The 22,981-nt window shown below is 46.2% G+C and overlaps 1 protein-coding gene across 2 annotated transcripts in view; it reads left to right on the top strand.

Annotated features, from left to right (window-relative positions):
- Nucleotides 1–22,981, top strand: part of LOC119167696 (saccharopine dehydrogenase-like oxidoreductase) — a 266,706-nt gene that overhangs the window by 119,828 nt on the left and 123,897 nt on the right. For both annotated transcript variants that reach the window (XM_075865878.1, XM_037419220.2), the window contains exons 4-5: nt 1,181–1,310; nt 20,355–20,404. In XM_075865878.1, coding sequence (XP_075721993.1) covers nt 1,181–1,310; nt 20,355–20,404 — 180 coding nt within the window. The remainder of the gene's footprint in view (nt 1–1,180; nt 1,311–20,354; nt 20,405–22,981) is intronic.

Below are 22,981 nucleotides of genomic sequence, written 5' to 3'. Positions count from 1 at the left end.
TTGTTCAAGACGGGCGGCATGTCTCCTCTCTGCTTGAGCATTCGACGGCAGTTCTAACACGGGTGGGATGCTAAAGCGTGCACACTCTGAGCGACGGAGATCGGCCATCTCGTTTAATCTCTGCTCTAGCAGTGCTCATCACCCCAGCTTGCTCAATTTTATACGCTGTTCGAAGGTAGGATGCGCTGGGAATGGTACCAACTTGTAGTTTACTCAGAACATGGCGGCGTCGGCAAAAACCTTTTGAGTGTCCATATAGTTACTATCGTAATAAAAAATTTACTTAATTGCCTAGCAATGGCACGGCAAGCGCATCTAAATTTCCTCGTGGTTCTCATGTCATCTGTTGCACTTCAATGACCGGAAGATAAGTTTTTGCATTTATTTCTGTAGAGCCCTATGAGTTTAGTATGAAAATAACTTTTATTATATAGTAGCTCATCTCTAGTCCTGAGTTGCTGTTCATGTTGGATGCACTGTTTTAATCACATTTTGAACATTGCAACATTTTTACGGGAACTTTTTTCATTCCTTTGAGGTCTAGTAGCTGTCCAGAACGCCGCTTATGTTTTTTCCTTGAGTGTTGTGCTTTCACCTTTGATGTAAGGTTTAATATATGTAATATTTGGGTAAGTGTGGTCGCTTGATTAGCATCACATGCTTAGTAAAAACCACTCAAATGTTATATGTTTACCCCAAAGCAGAAATTCTAATTAATAGTGATGTGTAGCCCGAGCAATCTGCTCCAAAACTAAATTCCGATGCTCCAAAACACACATTTTGTTGCTCCAGAGCGGCTCCACAACCCATATTTTACTGCTCCCAAAGCTGCTCCAAAAGACGGAAGCCCGCTTCCACCCCTGAACATTCCAGTTTCTAAGATGTTTATTGAGGAAGATTGTCATTCACATGAACTATATTTCTTGAGTTTCAACTTCAGTCAGAAACCTTGTTTTGTGGTGTGTTGTTGGGATTGGATTTGTTAAATAATGAAGCTGGGAACAGTGCTTTGGAAAGTAAAAAACTTGTATGCTGAGAATTGAAAAAATAATAATCAAAGGAAAATTGCTAACAGTTATCAGCAATCAAAATAGACTAACATTCTAGCTCAATAAGCTCAACATATTGTTTTTTGCACTGTAGATATTGAAGAGGTTCATAAGCAAATTATTTTTTCCAGTACCTTGAGAGGATGCAGCTGGAGTTCTATGATGAGGCTCGTGAGAAGGGCATTGTGGTCCTGGGCGCTTGTGGCTTTGACAGCATTCCTGCAGAGCTCTGCCTTATGTACCTAAGAGAACACTTTGAAGGTAAGCTTTTGGTTAGTAGCACTATCAACATTATAAGAAAGTTTATTGAAGGACTAGGCACATATAAAAAAAAGGAGATTTTTCGCTGTCGCTTTATGCAGTTGCCTAAGAGATGTAAATATTAAAGCCATGGACAGCTTACACTGCGCAGGATGTTGCCGCTATGGAATCTGCTGTGTGGTTGCAGCCTCGCGGATAGTGCCTTGTCGGTGTCAATGGTGTGCGCACTCTCATAATGTTCCTGGTATTACGAATGCTATGCACGTGCTAATGACCCCATGAAGCATTGGTTTGAGCAGTTTTACTGCACAGGCTATTCGGTTAAAAACGTTGGTCTTCAACTTGCCAAAACACGCACGTATGTCGCTTGTTCAGCGAAATTCAATCAATCAGTATCACGAAGTATCGTGCTACCAAACCTTAGGCACCTTCTGGAGACAGGCTACGTGTGGAAAATTCTGAAAGAACTTAGTTTTTCAATTGTTATCATATGTGGAAGTAACAAGCATTATAATCGTCTTGCTGGCAGGACAGGCCGCCATTTGTTTTAACGTTTGAGTCTCTCCTTGTAGTGTGGTGGGTTCAACACCGACATGTATACATACCTTTCGCTTTGTGCCTGTGTTGTAGGCAGGGTGGTTACAATCTTCTCGAAGTTTTTCAATTGTACAGGTTGTCACGCAGTTTATTTCAGTACAGACCTACTGGAAGGCCGAGGAACGCCAACAGGCCGAAAATACAAAACAAACGCCAGCTCGGGTCGCGCCCGTGCACCAACGCTGTGGCTTGCCGTTTCATGCTGCTTCGTCGTCGTTCGCATAGTTCCCTACATTGGCCCCCGGTGAATAGCGTAGCCAACCTGGCGACATAAGGCGTAGTCACTACAGCGGGGTCGTAATACGGCTTCAGGCGACTCACATGCACAATTTCTCGGCCACGACGGCATAAGTCATGAGACTGTGTCAAAGGCTCAATCTCATAATTGACTGGTGACGTACTGGCGAGAATGCGGTAGGGCTTGTGGTATCATGCCAGTAATTTCGACGAAAGGCCAGGTGTGCTCGGTGGAATCCAGAGCCAAACGATAACACCAGTCGCGAAAGTAGAGAGATGTCGGTCGGTGTCATGCCGTAGCTTCTGGTGGCCTTGGTCCTCGGTTGTCAGTGAACGGGCCAATCGTCTGCAATCTTCTGCGTACCTGGCAGCATCAGAAATTGCAGTGTACTCAGAGGAGCCGGGCGTGTATGGGAGGATAGTGTCCAGCGTGCACGATGGATCGCGTCCGTACAACAGAAAGAAAGGGGAGAACCCTGTTGTTGCGTGCGTAGCGGTGTTATACGCATACGTGACGAATGGAAGGACAGTGTCCCAATTGGTCTGGTCTGAAGCTGTGTACATCGTCAACATATCACCGAGAGTGCGATTAAATCGTTCTGTGAGGCCATTCGTCTGCGGGTGATATGCTGTCGTCATGCGATGAACCATGTTGCTCTGAGCGAGCAACGTTTGATTGGCGTCAGACAAGAAAACACGCCCCCGGTCGCTCGAAAATTCGCGGGGAGCACCATGGCGAAGAAAAAAGTTGCGCAGGATGAAAAACGCAACTTCCCTCGCGGTTGCTGCGGGTAGTGCTGCCGTCTCCGCGTAACGCGTGAGGTGGTCCACGCCGACAATTATCCACCTATTTCCAGAAGACGACGTGGGAAGTGGTCCGTATAAGTCGATACCGACGCGGTCAAACGGACGCGCTGGACAAGGCAGAGGCTGAAGTGTACCGGCAGGGCGTTGAGGTGGGACTTTACGTCGCTGGCATGCAGTACAAGCACGTACGTACTTGCGGACAAATGTGTACATGCTGCGCCAGTAGTACCGCTGACGTAAACGGTTGTACGTTTTAAGAGCGCCAGCGTGAGCGCTTTGCGGGTCGTTGTGGAAAGCAGTTCAGATTTCCGAGCGCATGTGGTTGGGTATCACTAACAGCCACTTCTGACCTTCAGACGTGTAATTCCGCCGATAGAGTAGGCCGTCTCGAATAGCGAAATGTGTGGCTTGACGGCGGATAGTTCTTGAGACCAAATTAGCTAACGGATCAGTCAGAAAGGCGAGGAGTTGGGAAATCCACACATCTTTGCGTTGTTCCGATGCCATGTCTGTGAAGTCGATTGGTGTTATGACAGCTGAAGAAGGTGACGAGGGGGTTGGGTCAGCCGGTAGCGGCGAGCGGGATGGCGCATCAGCGTCGGAGTGCTTGCGGCCAGATCGGTATACAACACGAATGTCGTATTCCTGTAGGCGAAGCGCCCAACGACCAAGGCGCCCCGACGGGTCTTTGAGCGATGATAGCCAGCATAGAGCGTGGTGGCCCGTGACGACTTCGAAAGGGCGGCCATAAAGGTATGGGCGGAACTTCGTCAAAGCCCAGACAATTGCGAGGCACTCTTTTTTCGTGACAGAATAATTACACTCGGCTTTTTTGAGGGTTCGACTCGCGTAAGCGACAACGTATTCTTGGTACCCTGGTTTTCGTTGAGCCAATACAGCACCAAGACCGACACCACTGGCGTCGGTGTGGACCTCCGTAGGCGCATCAGGGTCAAATTGACGTAGTATTGGAGGTGATAGTAATAACCGCCGAAGCGCGGTGAAGGATTCGTCGCACTCTTTTGACCAAGCAGAAATGCCTTTGGAAGTTGTCAACAGGTTCGTAAGAGGCGCGATGATGGAAGAGAAGTTGCGCACAAATCAACGAAAGTATAAGCACAGGCCGATAAAACTTCGAAGCGTCTTGATGCAATTGGGCTTCGGATAGTCGGCCACGGCGCCGAGTTTCGCCGGATCCGGGAGAACACCCTCTTTGCAGACGACGTGACCCAGTATAGTGAGCTGACGTGCGGCAAAATGGCACTTCTCGATGTTAAGTTGAAGGCTAGCAGAGGTGAGACACGTGAGAATAGCACGAAGACGAACAAGGTGAGTTGAAAAGTCGAGAGAAAGAACGACGATGTCGTCTAGGTAGCAAAGGCACGTGTTCCACTTGTAGCCGCGAAGGATGGTGTCCATCATCCGTTCGAAGGTAGCTGGGGCGTTGCAGAGTCCAAACGGCATGACGTTAAACTCATACAGCCCATCAGGTGTTACAAATGCAGTCTTCGATCGGTCAGGATCAGCCATTGGAACTTGCCAATATCCTGAGCGTAAATCTAAAGAGGAGAAATATTCTGCCCCTTGCAAGCAATCGAGAGCGTCGTCGATGCGTGGCAACGGGTACACATCCTTCCGAGTTATCTCATTGAGCCGGCGGTAGTCAACACAGAGTCGGATAGACCCATCCTTTTTGCGCACAAGTACAACAGGGGACGACCAAGGGCTCTGCGATGGCTGGATGACACCACGCTTGAGCATATCGTCGACTTGTTCGTTGATAATACGGCGCTCTTCCGCTGAAACTCGATATGGTCGTTGGCGTAAGGGAGCATGAGTACCGGTGTCAATGTGGTGCGTGATGTTCGCTGTGCGACCCAAAGACGCTTGAGCGCAATCGAAGGCAGAACGGAACTCTCGAAGAAGGGACAAGAGTTCCCTTCTTTGTGTCGGCGATAGCTCAGCGGCAACAGAGGGCTGGAATGAGTCTGGCGCGGGCAGTGTGGCCCCAGGTGGCGTCATAGCATTGAGCTGGAGATGAGGTGCGTGTTCGGCGAACTCTAGAGGGCGCAAGAGGTCAACGTCTTGTATGTTACCAAAACATTCTCCGCGAAGTAAGGTAACTGGCGACGATAGCGAGTTCGCGACGAGCATGGCGGTAGCACCGGATTCCACGATGAGTACAACAAAGGGCAGGTGTAGGCTACGGCCGCGGGTAAATACGTCAGACGGGGTGAACAAAACAGTTCCGGCAGGAACGGCCGTACAGGTCAGGGCTACAAGGGTGGATGTTCTCGGTGCTATTTCCGTGTCTGCAACAACGACAAGTTTGTAAGGTTCAGGAAGAGAATCCACCAAACAAGAGGTTGGCAGCGGTGTAAGGGCAACTTCTGCACGTGAGCAATCTATGATGGCCCGATGACGGGAAAGAAAGTCCCATGCAAGAATGACTTCGCGGGAGCATGATGCCAGCACAAAAAATTCAATGGCATAAAGTTCACCTTGGATAATGACACGTGCAGTGCACACAGCTGTAGGTTCTATGCACTGCGAGTTTGCCGTGTGGAGCATCAGGCCCGAAAGAGGCGTCGTCACCTTTTTCAACTTGCGGCATAAGGTCTCAGAGATTATGGAAACGGCGGCCCCTGTGTCGATTAGCGCTTGTGCAGCGGTCCCCTCAACATTGACGTCAATAACGTTTTGCGGCGAGAAAGATGGAGGCCTTAAGCAGTTCGAATTGTATGCAGCTGTTGCCTCCGAAGCTGCAGCGATCAGATTCCCTCTTCCGTAGCAGGTCGGCGATTCATTGGTGGCAGGGAGCGTCGTCGGGGCGATGGTGACCGATGGTTTGCGTAGGGTCGAGGACCGTCAGTGGTGTACCTTGATGGCGTCCTAGACGACGCCATTGGCCTGCCCACAGTGTCGACTGGAGGGGGATCTCGGCGACAGTGGCGGGCGACGTGTCCAGCGATACCACAGGCGAAACAGATGGGCCTATTATCCGGCGTCCTCCAAGCACCTGAGCGACGGTAAAATGGAGCTGAAGATCTCGCGTAGGGATACGGCACAGCAATTGGGGTTGTAGGCACGACATAGGGTGGCGTGGCAGGTTGAGCATATGGCATACGCTGTTGCGTAGGACGAGCAGCGACGGCGGCGTACGTGAGAGGCGTAGTGGCTGGTGGTTGCTGATGCACCGGCGGAAGGGCTTCAGCGACTTGGGTCCGAATGACGGGTTGGAGGTCCGGTGCCAAAGCTTGCGTGGGCTCATGTGTCAGTGGCAGCAGTGACAGCTGGCGCACTACCTCTTCGCGGACGAAGTCCTTGATTGTCGAAAGCAGCGGCTGCTGTTCGGTAGGATGGGCAGCTAGGTGCAAGCTTGCGAGCGTGTCTGGCGTCGTGAGGGCTTGACGAGCAATTGCGCGCTGCCTACGCAATTCATCGAAGCTTTGACAGAGGGAAACGAGGACAGCAATTATGGGGGGATTTCTCGCGAGCAACATCTGAAAGGCGCCGTCGTCGATGCCTTTCAATATGTGCCTGATTTTTTCTTCCTCAGGCATGGTAGAGTTGATGCGGTTGCATAGATGCAACACATCTTCAATGTAGCCCGTGTAGGTCTCGCCTGGTTGCTGCGCACGGTGACGTAAACGGTGCTCGGCTTGAAGCTTGCGTGCCGCAGGTCGTCCAAAAACGTCCGTAATAGCAGTCTTGAATGCAGACCACGTAGTAATGTCAGCTGCGTGGTTATTAAACCACAGTTGCGCGGTGTCCGCAAGGTAGAATGTGACTTAGCCCAGCTTATTTGGGTCGTCCCATTTGTTACTTGCGCCGACTTTGTCGTACCTCGCCAACCAATCTTCGACGTCCGACTCAGTGGAGCCCGTGAAGATAGGAGGGTCTCGTTGAGGATACACGGCACCGCAAGTGACATGGACGGTCGAAGGTCCCACCTGGAGAGGCGTCTCAGTGGCCATGTTCGTGTCACGTAGAAGGGGAAGTGTACGGGAGCGAAGTTGTAGGTTTGTACGGGAGTCCACACACCTCCACCAGATGTCACGCAGTTTATTTCAGTACAGACCTACTGGAAGGCCGAGGAACGCCAAAAGAGCGAGGAACGCCAACAGGCCGAAAATACAAAACAAACGCCAGCTCGGGTCGCGCGCGTGCACCAACGCTATGGCTTGCCGTTTCATGCTGCTTCGTCGTCGTTCGCATAGTTCCCTACAAGGTGTATAAATAACATACACTTTTACAAAGGCATAGACCAACATACACAAAGTATAGTTGAACCTCCTCCTCCGGAGGGTCTTAAAAAATTTCCGACTATGCTACTGCTAAGCACAGTCATACATGGTATGTGAAATGCAGTGGTGTTCCTACTAACTGCAGGAGCAACATCAAACTTAAGTCACGTTGTGTGTTGCTACAGCAACTGCAGCACTTTGTGCTGTTACTGCAGGATTTAAGTTTTGCAGCTAGAATGCTCATATCAAAACAAATTTTATTTCAATCATTGTACAATCAATGTCTGAAGACCATGAGCTAAAAGCTAGCACGGCTTTGAGCCTATTATTGAGGCAGCTACAAAACAAGTGAGGAAAACACTTGGACGCTAATGAAATTGGAAGGCAACAAAATACCCATAGCAGTCCTGCAAGTGTTCAGAATAACCATGCAGGCTCAAGTCACCTTCTTTTAGAAGACATATGCTTTATGCACAACTATTTTGCAATCATGCATTGAAGTTAGTAGCGGACTTTGTTGTCAAGCAGCTGCTGATGAAACTGTCTTCTCAGAATCACCTGGATGCAATGAACTATGGTCGAAAACGGGTATATTGAACTCGAAGGGGATCGGGAATTAGTTTGGTATAGGAAAAATTCGATATAAAGAGTAGAGGTCCCGAGAGCTTACCTGTAGCGGAAGAATTATTAGCGGAAGAATTGATTTATTTGCATGAAAAAAATTGCTTATCTTGGCCTGCTTTTTTGTTTTTGAAGTGTTGAAGACGCTAGTCATGATCTTATCAAGGCTGTTTAGGAAAGGACGAGCCGCCATGCCCATAGCGAAGCCCAACCGTCTACCTCTGAAGGCCCTTTCTTCTGGATATCACGGCATTAAATGTTTAGAGAAAAGGACAAGCCGCCGTCCCAATGGCTTGTTTTGTTTGTTTCCCAAGCTAAATGGAGGCGCCACAAATGAAGAATGCACACTAGCTTGTACTTCTGTCCAAATCCTTTGTCTCATGGCCTCCAAGCGAGATTGTTGAGCATTTAATATGTCCGCGATTTCATATTACACTCTGACCTTGCCTAGAATGATCTGGTGTTCATAAAGCTCTGCTTCCTTCATCTCTGCTTACAAATGATCTATATGAACTGCGTCTTGTACTTCCTTGTCAATTTCATTAAGAAGGTTGTAAGGCTCAGTCAAAATTCGATGAATATATCGTAACTCACTTACTGACGGACTCTCCACGTGTACTAGACGTTCAATGTTGGTGGTGGCTTCTGTGACCGCCTTGCACACTTCGTTCCCCCTTTCGAACTGGGCCTCCATTATCCAGTCCAGTGTCGGAAACATGACAAATCACTGGCCGGTCACGTCAATAGGTGAAGTAGCAGTCAATGTGGTGTCCGTCACAAACGCTTCGCAGCACGAAGTCTTAAGCAATGTCGAGGTGTCATGCTTCTTTGCTTCTTGATCTGGTTCTCGGGAACGGTTTGGCTTTGCACATCAGCGTCAATCAATGGCGGCTTCACAAAAATCCTCGAGGCTGCGACTGCGGTCGAAATTCGTGAAGGCCGCTCCGTCTCACTTTCGAAGGTCCTTCCTCCTGGCTTTCACGGCACCAAAATGTTGAGGAAAGGACGAGCCGCCGTGCCTACGTGAAGCCCACCTGATCCACCACTTCTTTATTCGAACACGCTGCTCTAATCCTAATGATGATAGTTGCGCTCTTTGTCGTTCACACAATATTTAACAAAGGCAGTCCAGGTACAACTTCCCGGTTCCCTCTGTGGCGTACTTTTCTTCTTCTTCTGGCACAACACACTTGGGACATAAGCTAGTAATGGGTAGTCTGCTGAGGAGAAAGAGGAAGTAGTTGGAACAATGGCGGAGATGCATTAATAAACGCGCTGTGTCTTCGGAACCGCGTTTCAGAGTGCTATATTTATTGGTGACCCGGACTACGAACGCGACCTTCCATGGAGCAGCGTGAGCATCTCGACAGCCTCAGCCCTGGTACCACTGCCACTACACCCGGCCATGTACCCTCTTCGGGTGTTGTTGGAGGTACTACTACCATGACGCTACCACAGCTGTGGCTTGCCGATCCCTCCTTATGGTTATATACCTATGTCTTCGTCAGCGAGGCTCGCAACGGCCTACACATTGCAGTCCGCTTTCACGAAGTAATCCGCAGACACTTCGTGTGGAACTGCTGCCAAGGAGCGGGACGACAACTCGGGATACACATCGTCTATGTGCTCGTCGTTGTTGTCTTCACTGGTTTCCGCAAGTTCCGCCATCTCGAAACCTGCCTCGGGGAGGCAGTTCAACACTGTGTTTGTATTCACATCTCGCCAGGCATTGAAGATCTCCACGGGAGAAAGCTTCATGGAGATTTCTGGCCACTTTATCATTATTCACTGCTGGATGTCCTGGCTGCTGACAGCTTCACTTTCACCAGAAATGGTTTTGCCAACGATGTTGTAGCACTGCTTAAATCGGTGAAGCCACCCACTGTTGTCTGCGAAGTTGTTTCACTGAGTGCAGTGGCAAACCATTTGGCTTTGGCAGTCAGCATCAAACCATCCACCAGAATGTTCTTCGTGCACAATTCTGAAGACCAGGCATAGAGTGCCTTTTCTACATTCCCATGGGCAGAAGCGCGCACATGACAAAGTCCTGACGTTCACTTCTCTGCCGTCTCTGACTTGATATCTGCTTTGTTCTTCAACAAGGTACTCGGTGTGCTCCGTGGTATCCCGAAGTCGTCCGCGACGGTCGAACATTTTTTGCCCGCCTCAACACGCTGAATAGCCTTTAACTTCATCGCAAAGTCAAGGGTCTTGCACTTCTTGACGCCGGCCATAGCTATACGAGGAATCAGCAATTCAAGGAGTCCGCAGTGGCTTTGCATGCCACGCATGCAAAAAGAAAAGCTGCACATGCTGTGGTACGTGGGCGACGGGAAAATGAAAAAAACAAAGCGCTCGCGAGGCCACCTGCGAGGGCAACAGCAAAAGGTGTGGGCTGTGGTTGGCTAATAAAACTCGCAAAACAGTAACAAAAAAATAAAAGGCAAAAGGAGGAAGACGTCAACTTTGTCGATCCTGCTTTCCGAGTCGATGGGTGCGCGGAAGAAGCATGAAAGAGAGAAAAGGAAACCTAAAAAAAGAAGCCGTTATGCAAGTGCAGTCTGAGCTCTCTCGCACTTACCTTTTTTCAAGCATTTTGGGTTTTGACGGTAGTGCCGCGCGGAGCTCGCCAGGCGCTGCGAGTGACAAAACGCGCCTTGCAACTAGCGCACGGAGCCGCGCTGCTGCGGATATTGCGGGGCGCGGCGAGTGCCGAAGCGCACCTTCCAGTTTGCGCGGTGTTTGATATATTCGAAGGTGGGTAAAAATACTGTTTGCCATAAACGTGCGAATTTCCATACTTTAACAAAGGAACTTCAAGGGGACAGCTTATGAGTTTGATATACCCGAAAATTTGATATATGTGGGTTCAATATAACCATTTATGATATACCCGAAAAATTCGATATGTTGGTTCGATGTAACCGTGTTAGACTGTATCTTGAATACTGGACTAGTTCGGCATTCTTTGTTACACTTGGTCAGTGTTCCAAGTAACTGTATTGTTTCCATATTTCTGCAGGTTTCATTCTTTGACTTCCTGAAGTATCTTGCCTTAAAGAATGGATTCTGGCTATCAAAAGAGATGAAGAAAGCACCACACAGAAGTCTGCTCCAAGCACATCCCCGTCGATGACATCTATGCAAGCTATGCCTTTGGTATGAGGCACCCTAAAGAAACAGCTGTGCCTCGAAAGTTTTATTCTCCGACATCACGTCCTGCAGCACAAAGCCACCCAAAAAGTGTCATGTTGATCAGGCTGCAGCACATGTGCCCCAAGATGAAACTGTGTTACAGTTAGATGACTCGTTAGGCAGTGCGCCTGGCATTCCATCCGCTACTTCAGGTGTGGAAGAACATGCAACCGTGTCCCGGACAATCTTTTGTAGTTGCGATTGTTCTGGGCGGAAAGAAGCCAGAGAACGTGAAAATGAACTGACAAACCTTCAAAAAGTGCTGTTCGAAACTAGAGATAAACTAAATTCAATAAAAGCAACAATGCATCAAGCTGAAATGGAACTTCATTGAACAAGACAACGAGGAGAAAAGGCAAAGTTTGCCAAGCTACAAACTTCCAGGGAGCTTGAGCTCTCGCAGCAAAATGAAAAAAAAAAAAAAACTGAAAAAGAAATAACTTGACAAACCTTCAAAAACTGCTGTTCGAAACTAGAGATAAACTAAATTCAACAAAAGCAACACTGCAGCAAGCTGAAATAGAACTTCATTGAACAAAACAGCGAGGAGAAAAGGCAAAGTCTGCTGAGCTACAAACTTCCGGGGAGCTTGAGCTCTCACAGGAAAATGGAAAAAGAAAACTGGAAAACAAATAAATTTACAAACCTTTAAAAACTTCTGGTCGAAACTACAGATAAACTAAATTCAACAAAAGCAACACTGCAGCAAGCTGAAATGGAACTTCATTGAACAAGACAGCGAGGAGAAAAGGCAAAGTCTGCCGAGCTACAAACTTCCAGGGAGCTTGAGTTCTCACAGGAAAATGAAAAAAAAAAAAAACCTGAAAAGAAATAACCTGACAAACCTTCAAAAACTGGTGTTCGAAACTAGATATAAACTAAATTCAACAAAAGCAACACTGTAGCAAGCTGAAATGGAATTGAACAAGACAGCGAGGAGAAAAGGCAAAGTTTGCCAAGCTACGAACTTCTAGGGAGCTTGAACTCTCATAGGAAAATGAAAAAAAAAAAAAACTGCGAAAGAAGGTTGGTCGACATTTCTTTATAAAACAGTTCAAGCATAGTGATGACGCTATGTGCTTCTACACTGGTCTCCCATTATACACTGCTGTTGAGGTTGTTTTTAAACTCCTTGACTCAGGTCATGAAGGAGAAAATATAAGAGAATCATGCTTAAAACGAATAGGGGTAGACACATTCAAGAAAGGTTGATCAAGAAGCTTCGCCGTAGGAGATGAATTCTATCGTTTCCCTGCGAGGTTGCGGCTAGGTCCTTCTTGAGAAGGACCTTGCTGAAATGTTCTTCATATCTATTGCTACTGTCTCAAGAATCAGCATCACCTGGATAAGTTTTGCTCTTCTGAAGTTGGTGCAAGTACTAATCTGGATGACCAGAGAGGAGGCATTGAAAGAAATGCCACTTGCATTTCGAAGAAACTATTCTTCAGCACATGTCATCATTCATGCAACTTAGATGAATTGCTAGTCAGCTAGCTCGCTTGCATTGCAATCTGCTACTTTTTCAACCTACAAGTCTATAAACACTTTCAATGGGTTGGCTGGTGTCACCTGATGGTTCAGTCACTTTTGTGTCTGACCTTTTCCCAGGATCTATTTCCAACAAGGAATGTGTGCGACAGAGTGGCTTTCTGACCTGCGGGTCAGCAGCCGAGTACCTTAGCCGCTAGACCACCGCGGCGGGGCAACATTTACTGAATGATAAAACCTCTTCAACCTATGGCATTTGGTTATTGATTAGTTACTTGGAACATTAGCCAATAGATTCACTTGTAGATTTCTACTTATGCATGCGCACGAACAGAGTGGCAAATTATGTCGCTGAAGGAAAAAAATCTCCACAGGTTTCAGGAACTCTCACCCCTTTAAATAACATATTGTCACATTTTTTGCACATGGAACATTACATTGATGCAGTGATCAAGAAACATTCATGTTTACAATACAAGCAGCCACAAAATGCTCTGCTTAAACTAGTCATTACTGAAATAATTCACTTGTAGATTTCTACTTATGCATGCGCACAAACAGAGTGGCAAATTAGGTCGCTGAAGGAAAAAAATCTCCACACGTTTCAGGAACTCTCACCCCTTTAAATAACATATTGCCACATTTTTTGCACATGGAACATTACATTGATGCAGTGATCAAGAAACATTCATGTTTGCAATACAAGCGGCCACAAAATGCTCTGCTTAAACTAGTCATTACTGAAATAAGAGGGCATCCTAAAAGGGGTCATAAATAGGCATTTATTGATACCATATCTAGATAGGGCAAGCAACAAAGTATTAAGTTTTGTCGTTCTTTCATACAGCTTTGCCTCAGTAAATATTTAGTGGTCTTTGGAAATTTGACAACCCCAAATTAATCCTCAAACAAAAAACTTGCCCTAATTCTTATGTACGTGAATTATAGCAGTGTAAAATTACATGGTCTGACCAGATTACTTTCTTCTAGTACAGTAGAATCTTGTAACGATTACAGTTGATGCAAACTTCGCGATGATATGAGTTTTAAGGTTGTTTTAGATGGACTTCATTATATAAAATACGCTGTGATACGGTGTTATACAAACGGTTTCCCCAGCCCCTGCAGGTGATAGGAATGTCCGATTGACTGCTGCATGCAAGGGGGGCAATGCCACTTGTCTGTGGGAGGGAGGCCCGTTTAAACTGGGCATCAAAGGGAGCGAATGCTGAAAATCTCACCGGAATGTTTCCCGCTTCAGTTACCACAAAAACACCCCACGAGGCTGGCGCAAGCAATCGGCCCGAGACCAATTGTCCCGCCTCGCGATAACCGATCGCCTTGTTGCTTCGTGGCTTTGGCTACAGTGGTTGCTGTAGCTCTCAAACTATGGTGTACTGAAAAGGGGCACTGTGCCATCTTCCCAGCAAACCAATGAGAGAGCGGCGGTCGTTTTCGCAATGACTGCACCAGTAGAGCACTACGATCGAACTGTGTGCTCAGTGCGCGTAATTCAAACTTGCATTGTGGACCTTTCTGAAGTTTTTAAGTAAAATAGTTGCATCACACGATTCAAATAAGTGTCTGCAAGAGAAAAACACATCCAACACATATGGATCAATTGATGAGATAAATAATGCTGCTTCTGCGTAGCCTGAGCTCACACAGTTCCTATCCCAGAACAGAGACCCATATTGTCTGCTTGCTTACTGTTTTGATTTCAAAAAGCATATTAAAGCATATCGCTATTCATTTGATTCATGTGTACCCCTGACTAGCTATTGCACTAACTTGAAGTCATGCGATGAAACCAACGAGGAGGTCCTGAAGGATAACGTTATCATCAAGTGAGTTCCACGACCGCCACATGCCTGCATGAGACAGGAGAGTAAGTTGTCGCAATGTTTTAAAAATAGTTCCGAGTGAGGAATTAATTACTAATTAATGAATGAGGAATGTACTTAATTATACATTTTACTCACCAAGAGTATACCAAAGTCCAAGAACATAACCATAAGTTCTCTGCAAAGTACTCAGGGTGATGGATATAGCATAAACCTCTGAATTTATGTTTGTCTGCCAAAACTGCTATGCATTAGGCTTTCACAAGTACGCAGTCATCCATGCACATGCACAGCAACTGATAAGTTTCCTCCGCAACGGCTGCTGTCTTGGCGAACTCCGTGGTTTACAACAAATGATGCCGCTCGCTTACACATTGGATATTTTTGCTGTATTGACAACTACGGACGATAAGACAGGGTTGTTTTCAATACCGTTGCTCGGTTTGACACACTATCATGTCTACCAAAAGCGTTCCTGCGTTTCTGTAAACACTTGTCCGACTGCGCCCAAAACATTCACATTAAACCCAACATAGCGCAATCCATTGTCTCATAATGCGTTTATGGGCTTAAATTACATGCTTTAAACTGAGCAGAGTTGCAGTGCTGTCGAACTTCGCTGCTTTAACTATTCGCAACTACATGCGAGCCAATCAGCATTTGAAGCTTTGCTTACGTGATCGTAGATGGCTTTAACTTGTTTTTGGTTTATAGAAATTTGGGATGATTCGAATATTTTTGTGCTCCGTTTGAATTCGTATTATTGAGATTCTACTGTATTTCAAGGCTTGAAAGCATTACAGAAGGAAGTTGTCTGCTTCAAAGCAGTCAACTTCCTTTGACTAGTTGCTTCCTGACCGATATTTCAAGGCTGGTGCACACACGACTAGCAACGGTCGCATGACCATTTGCGACTGGTCGCAAACAGTCCAAAACTGCTTTGGCTAGTCGCTTCCTGACCCATTTCTTAAGGCTGGTGCACACCGGCGACTAGCAGCGGTCACACGACCATTTGCGATTGGTCGCCAACAATCGTGAACGGTTGCAAATGGTCGCAAAGTGACTGCTTTGGCTAGCAGCTTCCCGACCGATTTTCCAGTCGTGCGACTGCAGTCGCAAGGCTGCTGAAACCAATCAGCGATGCACAGAAGTGACGCCAGCATTTCTTTATATCCACGCTCATTGTTTTTTTTTTTTTTTTTTCATTGCACTGGCTTCCTGCCGCCAGGTACAAATGAGTGCGTTCCCCTGGGTCTGTATCACCATGGCCCCACGGAGTACTTGACTTGGAGATGACGGGGCACAGCAGCTCGAGCAAAATGTCGTACTTACGTGGCGGCATTCGCGAAAGCTAAACATTGTTAAAAATAAAGAGAAAATTCATTGTGCATTATCTTCCCCCGTATTCAGAATTGTTTTTTGTCTTGAACTTGACTTGCCACCGCCTTCAAAGTAGCTCGTTTGGAATGTGTTTGTGCTTCATGCCTTGGCACCAACTAAAGATGCCGCATTCGAGACGCATTTGTGCTGCATTGGAGGCTGTGGCAAGTTGAGGTAATTTCAAGGTCCGTTTCTGAATACGTACCAATCTCGAATATACTCCTTGTAATCTCACCGCATATCGAGAGGTAGGCGGCTTGCATGGCCGGCCAACTCTCGCGAGCGAAGGAACGGTCTCAACCACCACCGACTTTTTTCTTTGGAGGCTTCTGTGCTTCCAGCACTGACACCATGGCACAGCGCATCAGCACCATGACAATCTCTTGTCTGACAATCTCTTGAATTGAGCTCCTTGATGTTGCTGAGAACGCTGTGCAAGAACGGACGAAAACAATAAATGTGGCACACTCAGTTTGCTCCGCTCACTCAGCTGGCGGCCATCAGCTGATCGGTGCTGGTCTCTAGAGTTCTCGCTGATAACGATATCTGGACGCGAGTCTCTGGTTTTGCGACTTCCCGTCGCTCCCACGTAGCCTCTGCCGGTGTGAACATCAGTCGCTTCTCGGTCGCCAGTCGCAAATGGTCGCACGACTGCTGCTGGTCACCATTGCATATCAGCCTTAAGTGTCGCCAATATCACCAATTGATTTGCCTTTTAAGCTGTATGGACATTCAACTTTGAGTAGACCATGCACTGAATCGTCAGTAGGGTAAAAAATTATCCAGTTCGGTGACGCACCTAACCAGGAACATGATGGGTCCACCAGCAAGCCACTTCGAAATGCCTCCACTTCACGGCCTTTTGTCCTCATCGTTGATGTGTACCACTGTACAGCAGATTGCTTATTTGCAACACCATACCTTCACAAACAGAACGTCTTGGTGTTAATGCAAAAACAGAACATGTTCTACACTTTGTCTCACTAGCTCTTGAAAACTGCGCTGGCCAGAAAGTCATGGCTGTAGCCTTTGTAACATCTTGACTTATGGCAAGATGCAGACATTGACCACTGTCATGTTATTTCAGTAATGGACCATACCTGTCATTACAGAATTAGGCACAAAGAACTAGTGTAACTAATGAATCCTTTGTTCTGACAGGCTGCTCGAACACAGGTCTCTCTTCAATGTGAAGTTGTGCAGACCTTTCTTTGTTCACAATGTTCTCTGCAGCACTGTTCCGAAGGAAGAAGCATTGTCAGGCGATAAAGGCGAACTTCTCGCCAAGCATTACTTTAGGCCTGGCTTCTCGTGTTTTGCTCCAATGTCACAGCCTCCTAGTGGGATATTTGAAGTTTCTAAAAAAGAAAAGATAATACCACCTTATGCCGAAAGTTTCTCAGGATCTCTGTAAGACCTCAACAAATGTAATTTTCTACTGCTTTGGAACTTCAGTAGAAAGCTTTCTGTATCTTTAAGCAGAACTTGTATGGCAGCTCTGACTTGAATTACACATTACTTCACATGGTACAAAAATAGCTTAGCAGTACTGGCCGAGCAAATAGAGCGGCATTCTGTACTATTATGAGGCTGCATAATTAAGGATTGCAGGCAAAATGTTCATTTGGCCCTGGCAGAAATGGCTGATGTATCCTGCTAGGAGTGAAGAATTTCGCTTGTGAGGGCTGATCTTGTATTCACCTCAAGGATACATGCTTGGTCAGCAGGGCACTGCATGCATGTGTGTTGCCACTCCATCGAATGGCTGGACAGCTGAGGCTGCATTGGCAGGGCAGTGCTGTACGTGATTACCGATGCAATCTCTGGTGCCACTAATTCTTCATACCCATGAGGCACAAGTGGCCTCAAGTATTTCAGGGGACTTCCCCTTGGAGTCTGTCCAAATCTCAAGGTTCCTTAGATGATTTGGCACTTCTCCAGGTGCCATGTTAAGGCAATCGAGCAGGAAGCTGCAAGTTCAGCTCCCACAGTTTTGATGTGAGAAGCCTGGTCTAGGAGTGTGCCCTTTTTCTTCCTTGCATCATAAGACTATGTATGGATTGGATCAACGAGTCCGTCCTCTCAAACACCCCTCCAGTCAACAAATGTCAGCAGTAAAAGAGCAAGAGGGCTACTTAGTGCGTGGCTGTCGCTACTGTTATGGCAACTCCGTGCAATACATCTCCGGTGGTCCCTCTTTAAGTCTGTTTGTTTTCAAAAGAAGTGTTAGCTTCAATGCAGCTCCAACGTGGCTTCACCCACCACTCCAACCAGTGGCACACTGGTACTCGGCTGATGTTACAGAGCCACAAGCCTTGATAGTTATCATGGTCTCTTAAGGCCTGGATGTTTTTCTTTGGCTCCTGTAGCACAGGCACTTAACCAGGACGGCACCAGGGCTGAGAAGAAAGAGTACAAATGTGGTTAAGCAGAGTGCAATCTGATTTGATACATAAAAAATCTGCTGCGAATTCTCTGTATCATTGACCACAACAAAATAAAAAATGAGGAAAAACGTGTGTTGACGTCATGTTCTCACATGCAAGCCACTATAATAGAAAAAGTTCAATTGGTCTTTCAACCACTGAAATGTATGGCACTCGGCCAACAGTTTTGGAGCACTGACTCCAGCCTCTTTCAGTACGACTCAAGCCTCAAAGCAGGGTAGGCATATATGCGGAGCTGGCCTGGAAGTTTCCATGTACAGACTCCTTATAAGATTTTTTAAAATACCATAGTCTTTCTTGGGGACCTTCGACGCAAAAACTTTGGTCTGTCTGTCTGTCCCTTTGTCTGTTTGTTCACCCTTAATGGTATCGTGCACTTTAGACGGCACCAGCGTACATCCCAAACGGCCGACCCCATCCACAGCGCCCACCAATGTTGCTCAAGGTTCAGCGTTCATACTTGTGCGATTGTCAAAAAGCAATTACCGTGCATATTTAAGGCTTCATAACAACACATATATATTCTGTGTGTGCGTCTTTTACTAGAAAAGGCATACGTAAGTTATTCTAAGGACCGTAGCGTTCATAATGCGGCACTGACCATGCAACGCTTTGACGAAAAGGCGAGTGCTTTCAAAGCTTGGCTAAGACGAGACGGTGGTAGCCCCTACCCGTCACCTTGCGTTCTACACCTTATCACCTCTGAGACGGGCGTGCACGCCTGTCTCAGAGCCACGCGCTATCTTTTCTAAGAAAACTGCCAGATAGCGCTCATGTCTTGCGTGCGACGTGAGTTGATGCGCTCGTTTGCCTACACTGCATGCTCGAGGCACTCTAACGCAGCAACTCTAGAATACCGTTCACCGATTTCTTGGGCAGAACATCAAATAAATGTTTTGTTCACTCTCTAACACGCAAGACTATCCTCTTTCGACGACATTTGCAGATTACCATGCAGATACGGGGCCAATTTTTTTACAGTCTGCATTAGGCGCCCACTTGGAAGTATCAGTGCAGTGTAATGACACGCTGGAATGAATGTGCACAAAACAAGCACGCACAAATATTGAATGCATTTAAGACGGCCTTCAATAAATATTTATTTTTTATTTCATATTTTATTTATTTTAGTATACTTCAGACCTTCTCGGTACAAGCAGGACTGATAGTATATCAAAAGGTTGCAATTCTGGTTACAATTTTAAAAATTATGACAAAGCATTTCAGTGATACTAATGTGATTAAAAGAATACAAACGGTGCGTCATCTACGCTTTTAGAATTTTTTCACCCATGGTTATGACCTGGCTGGCAAAAAAAAAGACTCTAGAATAATGAATGGTACAATCAAGGTCTACTTTGTATTAATTTATTTGATGCCAAAGCAATGGAAACAAATGGGAACAGCAGAGAACTAATGCTCTGTGATGTTGGCATTTTTTTCTTGTTGCGTTGGTGCACATAAAGTGATAAAGAAAACATCCCACAAGAAAAAAATTTGATGGAAATACCTTGCTGACGAAGAAGCGGTGTGGACAGAGGAAGAGTCTGTATACCACTTACACAGCAGCTTCAGTCCATGCTCAAAGGAACAGCTCGACGATCCGCATGCACTGACGCAGTCAAAATACGCGGGTAGTCGCGTTTCCGTGTATTCATCTAGAATGATGCCAAGGTTTCTCGACCAAGTCAAGTCTTTGTCTGCCATGAAGAACGGTGAACTAACGTTTTAATGTTGCACGCAAAGCACCAACAACCTTCCACTAGCTTTCCCAGGCACCATATCCACACCGTGCCCAAAACATGGCCGACACGCTTACTGTCCAGGTAGCCAGACTTACTTTTTTAAAGGGTCAATGCAATACATTTCAAGAATGTTTTAAAAGGGAAGTGAAGTAACGGCATGTTTCCAGTGGTTGTTCACACCGTGTTGGCAGCTTACACAGTGTTGGCAACGTGAGTAGGTAATGTTTCTTGGAAGAAAATTGCATTTCGTAAAGGCACATGCATATACATGGTTATCTATAGTGCACCTGTTAGACAGTATTGTTAAAAGGGCATGAACAAAGAAAAAACCTCTTTCATGCTTCTCAGGCGTGTAGCTTTGATATAAAAGGAATGTCATGCCAACATTATGTTTTCAAGTGCACTACTGCCATTTTCATGGTGCATTATTTCGCAGGTGATTTGGACCAAGTGGAGTCATTTGTGTTCATGAAACAGGGTCCGCTGGTGAGTAAACTCTGCACTGCTACCACATCTGACAAGGCGTCTGTCAACTCTTTCGTTACCACACCAATTCAAATCGATCACCTGTGATCGATGCTTTTGAATCGTTGATTTTAGCATGTTAAATTTGTTTCTCGTGCACCTAGCACTTTCTAGTTGTAGTTGTTAGTCCAGCCACTCAACTTTCAGAACCAATATGAATTTGCCCGTTTGTCAACATAGCGGTTTTTGACAGACCTTTGCGTGAACCAATGTGTGTATTGTTGGAAAAGTGCACTAGGCTGCCAAACTTGAGAGATTGTGTGCCCCCTCGTGATTATGCTACAGTAACATCGATGTTCTGTAATGAAAAGAAACTTTGCAAGCTAAATATTGAATTAAAGTGCCAGCTTTGTAATTTGATTATCCTGAGCAGTGATAATTGCCAGAAATTTTTGCTAGCAATTCAATAGAGAGCTATTCCTAGGAGTCTGGAAAAATTTGTTCCACAAAAATATTTACGAAGGTCCACCGCGTGCTTAATATCTTGAGGTGGCCTTCTCTGACAGTTTCCAGCAGCTTTGGTTTGTTTTGCTCGCATTGTTATATCAGACACAGGGTCACATCTAGTGTCGCTAGCTCCTATGACATCGTCACCACACGCACATGGGTGCGCACCAGCGCTTCCAAACACATGGGCTGCTCGGAATTGTCTTGCAACCCCACCTGAATTGAGTGAGGACGAGCTTAAGAGTTCGAGGAAGATAGCACCTCAGCTTCAAGTTTCATGGCAACAATGTTTTGCGTCAGCCCAAGACATCCCCAGCTATTCATGGGTTTGTTTTGTTTACATCCTCAGGTTGTCTCCTTCGCCGCAAGTGCGTGTAGCTTCTGATCTTTGTGCACAATCTTATGGCTACTCTGGTTACGTGCATGGTCCACACTTTCCTGGGGTGCAGTGTGCTGGGGCTGGCTGCACAGCTTATCGCGACAAGGCCCCCGGAGCACATCTTAGCCCTGACTACGGAGCAGTGCGAAACGTTTTAGAACTGTGTGAGATATTGCCATTTTTTAATATGATATGTGCATAAATGCAAAGAAATATGCTTGGATGCATATATTGGAATGCCAACCTATGCAGAGTTAGGCGGCTCATTCATAGAGGGATTATTCACATCATGGGTATTCATCTATACTGGAACACCTGAGCACTCTTATCGCAAGACAACAAAAATTGACTGAGAAAAGTGTATGAGTACACTTGTGTCTCACGAAAAACCATGCAGTTCTTCACTGCATGGCGTGTGCAATGAAGGAGCACCCCAGTTTTGGTTTTCTTTGTCTATAGGAAGAGAAACATTTTGTACTACATTCATTATTTCTTATACAGTTCTCTTCCGGTGGAGGCGGAAATTTTGTAGGCCCGTGTGCTCAGATTTTGGTGCACGTTAAAGAACCCCAGGTGGTCAAAATTTCCGGAGCCCTCCACTTCGACGTCTCTCATAATCATATGGTGGTTTTCGGACATTAAACCCCACATATCAATCAATTTTACACAGTTCCTAGGTCATTTATCTACAAAATTTTTATTCTGAATTTTCTTTGTCGAATATTTTTGCATATATAGTACTGTTCTTTATTATATTGCTTGCCTGCTGGTAACTGAAAATCACGCACTTTTCATATTTTTGTTCATTCTAAAAATTTTTTGTGGCTTGACAACATACATTTTTCGGAAAGAGCATTTAACTGTGCTGAGTTTGGTATGCTGCAATTCATTCTGGAGTACTTTTCAAACTGCAGTGATCAGACTCCTGCGCCAACTGCGCCAAAGTGTCCCAAATTAGATTTAGTGGGCGTTCTGATGTCAACAGAAATTGCACCAAACTGCGCTAAAGTTGGATTTGGGAGCGTCTATCACCGGCAATAACCACGTCGGCGCGTCAATAACACGTGCACCTTGTTTTCGGGGCCACCAAAATCACCATCACATATCTATTTTATTACACTGAATAAACAGCGGTCGCGCGTGCGTCCTAAAAAACAATGCTATAGGCCTCCCAACCTCGGCCAGGGGCTTCTGCGCTGCACGAATTTTGCTGCCTTTCTAGCAAAAGCCCATCGCTCTGTACCCCGCTGCCTGCGCTCTCTCAGCATGTCCACACGCTCTGCACGCACTGTTGTCTGGTCGCTCTGCTCAGGCAGCGTCACCTGTGACTTGCCCCGAAAGTTTAAAAATATTGTAAAAACGGCTTCACGGTGTGAATCTCGCCAGAACCGAGAGCGATTTATTGACAACCTTTGCGGGACCGAGCAAGTCGAACACGATGTATTTGAGCGAGTGCTGTGTGTATGTCGATGGTGAACAGCCATCTTTCTATGACATTAAAAGTGAGGTGACGGCCCGAATTCTCTATGTATGCTACCGGTAAAATGCGCATTTCGTGGGGCACTTGTCTTTTTTTTTTTTACAGTCGTGTCTTCTCGGAGGTGTTGGCAACCACCACCCGCTTTTGCACGTGTTAATATATAGCGTACGGATTTTAATTTCTTGGTAGCCAAGTTTGTATTGTTGCTTTAAATTTGTTAGGGGATCAGTGT

The sequence above is a fragment of the Rhipicephalus microplus genome, chromosome 6 (assembly GCF_043290135.1).
Source record: "Rhipicephalus microplus isolate Deutch F79 chromosome 6, USDA_Rmic, whole genome shotgun sequence".
NCBI lineage: Eukaryota > Metazoa > Arthropoda > Arachnida > Ixodida > Ixodidae > Rhipicephalus > Rhipicephalus microplus.
Note: the sequence above shows the minus strand (reverse complement) of the source record. Positions and strands in the feature narration are given on the sequence as shown.